This window comes from Thermobia domestica, chromosome 3 (assembly GCF_964235325.1).
Source record: "Thermobia domestica chromosome 3, izTheDome1.hap1.1, whole genome shotgun sequence".
Classification (NCBI taxonomy): domain Eukaryota; kingdom Metazoa; phylum Arthropoda; class Insecta; order Zygentoma; family Lepismatidae; genus Thermobia; species Thermobia domestica.
The window spans coordinates 149,699,989-149,708,027 of NC_137456.1; the positions used below are offsets into that span (position 1 = coordinate 149,699,989).

The following is an 8,039-nucleotide window of genomic DNA, read 5'->3' on the forward strand; positions in this document are numbered from 1 at the left end:
AATGAGACTTTCACCTGAAATTCGACTAGAGTAGAAAAGTGTGTATCAGGAGTACTAGTGACAGGAGTGTTGTACTGAATTTTGATTTACTATTAACGGAGATAATGATTGAGGACGCATGAATTGATTTACTATACTCTATACTCTTATTCTTAGTTTCATTTGCAGACGGAAATAATGTCGGATATTTAATGTGACATGAAACATCAAACTCTCCGCAACGTTCAAATTCCAGTGGTATTATTAAACTTAAAATACCAAAAATACAATAGCTTTTAAAAACCTCTCTTCGTTGATCTATTCGCGGAAAATATAGATAAGATCGACTCCGGATAACATTGCGGATTTCATCCTGGCTTCTAGTTCAAGTGAAAAGCATGAGCAGTTTTAAGTTGCCTGGGTTATTCTGTGCGATGTCTCAGTCCTTTGCTTAATTTCTGAAACTGGAATGATGTTGAGCGAGGTAGAGATACTAACAGAAAATATATTAAACTTGCTCAAAAGGAACAAAACAAAATAATGCGGAAATATTTGGTGCATATGATTTTTCTTAATAATAACGAATAATAAAATGGATAATCTGCACATATTCGCTGGGGTTATGGCTTCAACTGGAAGTAATTAGATTTGAGTTATCTGTCCCTTAAGAACTAAGACTATAGGAGATTTGAATATATAACTTACGGTATGAACTCAACCATTGAGTTGTCGCCGAGAATCAAACTACTCAGAAAAAGAGCATAGACTAATATATAAGTTTCAATAAAGATAGGTCCTCGCTAGATAGCATGAAACGTACTATACCGCTTCATATCTCTCTTTCAGCTATAGGTTTCATAGCATCCCAAGATTATATACATATCAACTAACCAATCAACAAAATTAAAGTTCCGATAAGGGCAAACCATTTTCACTGACATCTATTTCAGTGATCTCCCTCCTGGGAACGGTATATGATTAGCCTACTCGTTTTTGGTGGGGGAAGCCTAGATTAATTCCCAGTGAGTACATCTAATTAAATCCTAAGCCACCTTGTAGGACTACGTTTAGTATAACATCGCTACTGCAAGAGATGCATTACATGCCTTTCATCAATTAACCAAAAATTCTATACTTCTACTTCTATTGATCCAATCATAAGAAACTTGATGTAAATTAAAAGAGTTGAAGACTTCCGAGATTGAATACAAATATATTAAGACTGAAGGATTCTGATATGAATTACAAGTAATTTTTCTTTCATTTTATAATATTATTTGCTAATTAAACTCCAGAGAAAACTGAGACTATTTAATTATAACACAATATCTTGAAAAGTACTCGTTAATTTAACGATATGTTTCATCGCTTACGGGACAGAAATATAGGTTTGAATCTTTTTAATAATAGGTGATTGTTTTAGAAAACGTGTTTAGATCCTACGTATGTAAGAAAGAATAAGTCCATATGGACACCGTAATTAATCAGCAGCACTCTGCGAGTGTAGGCTCGTGTTTGCTTTCTAGCAGGAAAATTTGTCGCTGATGAACCTCGAGTAGTAGATGTTTTTACATGTAACAGAACAATTTAACTAATATTTTTATAGCTTTTTGTTTTGCTGAAGATATTGACTGGTGTCTTGTTAGTCATTTTCATATAACCTTAATGCTCAATGTTGAAGTTAAAGACTAATCCGACTAAAAGCAAATTTATTTTTGATCCAGTTTCTGTGATCACTTCTTGCAGGTATAAATATTCAAAATAATTAAGAACTTAAAAGTAAATGCAAATTTCGCGCAGAAGTCGGATGATGATCTAGATATCACGGATATCACCTTATCACATTTATTTATTTATTGGACACCTATTACAGGAAAAGAATATTCCCTTTTACAATAGGCTTACATAATTACAAGCTTTATAAATATTGAGACACACAACAAAAAGAAAAAGAAAATAAACATGCAATTAACACCACGAACATGAGAAAACACAAGTAAGAGATATATTTGTATTAATTCCTTCAATAAGAAATGCATATATACAAATAGAACCTAGTAAAGACTATGAAATCAGCCCTTCGTGACAAAAATGAATGAAATACAAACAGAACATAACAAAAATATAAATATCCAAAATATAAATGTTGAAATAAGATTTCTGTCAAGAAGCAGAAATGTTTTAGTTTAATAGAAATACTCTTTTAATTTCAAAATACCATAATCAATGTCAGGTTCGAACTGAAAATCTCTCTTAATCAAAAATTATATTTAAGAGTTTTTACATAGACTGAATAAGGCATAGCAAAATTTAAGTCGACATTCTCCTGTATCAGCTTGTTGTATAATCGACAAATTCTCGTAATAGGTGAGTTTAAATGTGCCATAGTTTGAGACCTGTTGCAGATAAAAGGTAATCGATTTCTTAATTTTTTAGATTTTATATTAAAATTCAATAGCTTTAGGCACTCTGAACTGTCGACAATTCCGTTCACTAATTTGTAGAGGAAAATTAGCTGCGAGTGCTCATGTCTAGTTGCCAACGAGCTACAACCAAAAATACTCAGAAGAGATTTGTACGATACCTTTGCTTCATAAGAATTAATAATAAAAACCTTATAATACAGATATCTCAAAAATTTATTTTGGATACGTTCAACCTTGTTAATATAGTTTTTGTAATAAGGAGTCCAGAAGCGTGATCAAGTCTACTTCTAATAAGGGTATTAAATATAGTTATTAAAACATCCACATTGTGGAAGTCTCCGGTGTTCCTCATTACAAATCCCAAAAGCTTAAAAGCCTCATTACATACTTTCTCAATATGTACATTAAAAGACATCCTATTATTGATTATAATTCCCAAATCATTTACCTCTTGGCATCTTTTGATATTTAAGTTATTAATCTTATAATCAAAATAAGTGGGATTATTTTTTCTCGAAAAGGTTATTGCAGTACATTTATTGATATTGAAATGCAGTTTATTTTTAAGACTCCAGTTATAACAGCTATTTAAATCATCTTGAAGCTTCCAAACATCATTAGGTTCTCTTATTTGTCTATACAGTTTCATATCATCTGCGTACAATAAGCAATTTGAATTTTTGAGAACAGACGGCAAATCATTGATAAATAATACAAAAAATAAAGGTCCTAAGTTAGATCCTTGTGGCACACCTGAGTAAACATCAAATAAAGTAGATCTTTGATTATTGAACACCACATATTGTTTTCTGTCTTTTAGGTAAGATGAAATCAATAGAAGCAATTGTTCCGAAAAACCAAAACTAGACAATTTCATAATTAATATATCGTGATCCAATTTGTCGAAAGCTTTTGAAAAATCTGTATAAATTGTATCAACTGAATGATTATTATTGAGGGAATCTGATATATACTGAACGAAAGTAACAAGATTTGTAACTGTTGATCTCCTGGGATAAAAACCATGTTGATAAATTGATATATATGGTTTAACATGATTAAAAATTTTATTATAAAGGATGTGTTCAAAAACTTTAGCTATTGTAGAAATTAATGAGATTGGTCTATAATTTTCTATTGCTGTAGGATTTCCCTTCTTTAATATAGGACGGACTTTGCTAATTTTCCAAACATCAGGATAGAGAGAAGTTTTTAATATGAGATTATTGATGTGACATAGAGGTATCTTCAGAACTTCCCCACATCCCTTAACAATTAACGAAGGAATTAAATCAGGACCAGAGGATTTAGACGATTTTAACTTATTAATGGCATTCACATAATCTTGTTCAGTAATGGAATTGATCACAAGACAGTTATTAACATTTAGGATGGGAGAATAATACCCATTATAATTTGGACGACATGGAGAGTAAACGCTTTTGAAATATTGAGCAAAATTATTGGCAATGGCAGAATCAGAAGTAAGTATTTGATTGTTATATACCATATGACTGACTTCTAAATTATTACTCTTTTTGCTCTTAAGGTAATTCCAAAAGCATTTAGGGTTTCTCCTTAAGTCATTTTCTGATTTCCTTATATAAAGTTCGTAAGCCCTATTAATAAGAGTTTTAGCTTGTTTTCGTAGCTCCTTAAATTTATTCAAATTATAAACTGAAACATGCATATGTTTTCTATAGTATTTTTTTTCTTTAAGTATACTAACAATTTCCTGCGTAAACCAGCAGGGGTGACGATGCCTTTTGAATATTTTCTTCTTGGGCACATTACTATCGATAATAACATTTAAAATATTATAAAAGTAATTCACTGCTAGATTAACATATTTTATAGCAAGTAACTCTGACCAGTTTTGTTGCCTTAAAGAACTATATAAATTAAGGAAATTAGCTTTACTAAAATTATATGCAATACTAGTAGTATGTTTGATACGCGAAATAGTGTTATTAAGGTACAGTTGACAATGTAATGAGGGATGATGTTTATCTTCTTCTAATAAGGGATACATATTTCTAGATACGTTAACTTCCAACTCAACACTAGAGAGAACTAAGTCAAGAGTTTTACCATACGCATTCTTTACTGAGTTCATTGATCTTAAATTATGAAATGAGATAAAGTTTGCCAAGGACTTACAGATAACGTCACCATCTAACAAATCAAACGAGCAGTCTATAATTGAAGGAATATTAAAATCACCAACTATAACAATATTATGAAATTGTATATCAACTATTTGTTCAATTTTTTCAAAGAATTCAAGATATTTTTCCACTTTAGTATTCGGTGGAAAGTATACAACAATGACATAAATATGCTTAGTTGCTATTTTAACTTTTATACATGATGCTTCAACATAATTTATAACAATTGGAATTTCAGTAACACTATAGTTCTTTAAAATTGCTATAAGTGCACCTCCTCCATCTTTGTGAGTTCTATCATATCTAAATACATTATACCTTTCATCAATAAATTCATTATTATATATACCGTCACACAACCAAGTTTCGGTCAAAAGTATAATGTCGAAATTAGTGGCTGCAATACCCGTGTACAGTTTATGTAATTTGGTTCGAATACCTCTAACATTTTGATAATTTAAAAATAACGTCTGATTATTGCTGTTCATATTTTACGTTAAACTTCTGACTTCATCAATAGTAGTGAGGGTATATACAAAGGAGTCATCAGCCTTTTTCCTTAATTTGATATTACTCGCATAGTCAACCCAGAGGAAAGCAAAGTTTTTCTCTCTCTTAACTTTCCTGGCCTCACTAAAGATTATTCTACGGTGCAATGTTAAACTCTGGTTGACATAAATAGTCCCACCCACTGACAGGCCCAGATCTTTACAACTGAGATTTCTTTTCACTTTTCTTTTTGCAATAAATTTATCCTTATCTAATCTCCTAACAAATCTAACAATAATACCTGGTTCTGGTTGGCTGGAAGATTTCTTCAACCTATGACACACATCTATCATATCATTGGTAACACTTATGTCCAATGCTGTACCTACTCTCTTAATTATATTATTAACATCTTCATTTGGTAAGACAGGTATACCTTGTATTTCAATTGTGTTCCTTCTACTATACTGATCCAATTCACCTACTTGAACTTTTAATTTGTCAATTTGTTTTTTTAACGATAGATTTTGATTCTTTAATTCGTCAATTGTATTCATGCATTTATTCAATTCCTCAGTTTGATATTTGATGAGGTTACAATTCTCGTCAAGTTTTTCATGGATGGTGTTTAAGGAAGCACCTAACTCATCCTCCAGTCTTTTATTAGAGCCTTTAATTTCGTCGACTTCCTTTTTGATTGATAGTAACAAATTGTGTACTTCAGACAAAGTGGGGAGTTTTTCAGCCCTATCCACAGAACTGTCACCAGACATGGATTTCCGTCGGGCCTTCTCACAATCTTTACATCGCCATGCATTATCTGAGGATTTAAGAAATTTCACATCATCTTCCTTCAAGTCAACACAAGCACTGTGATAAATATTGCTGCACTCCTTACACTGAATTTTTGAATTTACATCTAGTCTAGACACTGATTTCGAACATTTACCGCAGATTCCCATGATGTACCACTCAAGAGAAAAAGAAGAAAAAGAAGAAAAAAGCAAAAACGATGTGCACCCGAATAATGTGCTCCCAAATTCTTCTCTTATTTAAATGATTGGTTTTCTGACAAGTAAGAAACTAACTTTTTTAATATTTGTAAATATGCCAATTATGTGATACGTATTTTTCACCAGTTTTTAATGTCACTAATTGATAAACTTAGTCAGGCGGCGAAGAAATAGAAAACAGAGTCTCAGTTCAGGGATCTAAAGAAAATACCTTTCGTTAATGGTGCAAGGGATAAGTGAAACTTAAAATAATTTCTCCGAGGTGAAATTTCAAACAATTATATGTCCACTCTTGTAACCTGATGCATGTTTTCTGCTTCATTAAATTTGGAAGTTATACGAGGTGTAGAAATAGTATGTTTGAAATTGAAAGCATGGTAACATGTAAAATATCAATCTCTCCAACTAGAAGAAAATTGGACTAATGACTTAAATTCCCCGAAAATATACCACTAATGTATTAGTGGGAAATTTGTTGAGCTTACTCTGTTCTCGCGAAAGTGTACGAAATAGAAGTATGTCCAAAAACATCCTTTCTAAGGAAGTAAGATGGATTTCAAAAATTCCCCTAACGATAGCGTATTTCACGAATTGCTGGAGTTAGAGAAGTGTAATTCGACAATAGACCCTACATTACCAATAAAAAAATCCATCTCAAAGTTTACTAGAGAATATAACGTACTTCTTTCTATGATTTCCTTTAAAAAGAACTAGTGAGACACAGTTTATACCGTTCTTTTAGCTGTAGACTAAACATTTTTCTTATAAATGTATGAGCATTCACAAGTTTAATGAGCATTTTCAAAAAGTAAGTTTAAATATAATCATAGTCTAATATAAGTAAGAAATTTCTAATAATTCTATAGAATTTTCTCTTAATGAATACTTATCAATTTAAAATGTTCTTCTTCACTAGCAAATCGTACATGTGGGCTAATTGGATTTAGATGTAATTCAGGACAATGTATAATTAAGTATAACGTGTGTGATGGTCAATATGATTGCTCTGACCATAGTGACGAAACTAATTGTGGTAAGTTCACAATTATTTTTTATATTCATTATAGTTGTAAATGTGTATTATCTTCGCACAGGATATGATAAAGTTACTGCAGAATATTTGAAAATTCTACAAATTTAATTTTTGAATATATAAGTTAACACAACTACCAACACATTGGCGATAGTTGGACATTAACACCCCATCGGATTCACTTACCAAAAATACTAGTACTGTGATCAGTATTCACTGTTAAACCACTGCTAAGCTAGTAAGTTTTAAATTTGGTCTCGGATAGAAGTGTTATTTTTCCTATGTCTTGTGGTTATCTCCAAAAACTTGCAAGCCTCCTACAAACACACAGTCATTCAGGATATACGTGTGATCTACATCAACTTGTTGTGCCATCATGTATAGTGTATTCTGAGACATGTCTGCGTTTGGAGAAACTTGTTTTCTTTGAAAATAGTAAAACTATCTGTAGATGTTATCCTGGACTATTTGTTTCCTTGCTTTGCAGTTTGTAGCTTTTACTGGCCACGCTATCATTGCAGGACGGATTGACATTAGGTCGTAGAAATTACGTAAAAAAGTTTTTGTAAAACTGATAGATATTTCAAGCACTACTTGCGGAGAAAAAAAAACATCCTGGCTATCAGAAGCTCTTATCTCACATATTACAATTTACTGTGATGCACGCTCTCCATAATACAGTGAAGACTGAAACATTAGGCAGAATGTTTGGCACTAGGATGTAAAAATGTTTGAAATATATTAAACTCTGAAAACATTTGGTACTATTGAATAATTTTAGTCTAAGTTTTGCCATTCACTATCTTACGTAGCAGATTTTCACTGATAATATTAAATTAACTGAAATTATTAAGATGCATAGAGACGCACGATTTAGTTACTACTTACTTTTACATTGCTTATATTTCTTAATTTTATCATTTATTTTTTA

General features: G+C 31.4%; 1 protein-coding gene across 1 annotated transcript; it reads right to left on the minus strand.

The window, feature by feature from the left end:
- Window positions 1-5,064: 5,064 nt before the first annotated feature.
- LOC145681994 (uncharacterized) lies at window positions 5,065-6,024 on the minus strand. Its single transcript, XM_081753596.1, has one exon. The coding sequence runs from the start codon at window positions 6,022-6,024 to the stop codon at window positions 5,065-5,067; it is 960 nt and encodes a 319-aa protein (XP_081609722.1).
- Window positions 6,025-8,039: the final 2,015 nt, after the last annotated feature.

Coding starts and splice junctions, on each gene's coding strand:
- LOC145681994 (XM_081753596.1), bottom strand. CDS start 6,024: ATGGGAATCTGCGGTAAATGTTCGAAATCAGTGTCTAGACTAGATGTA.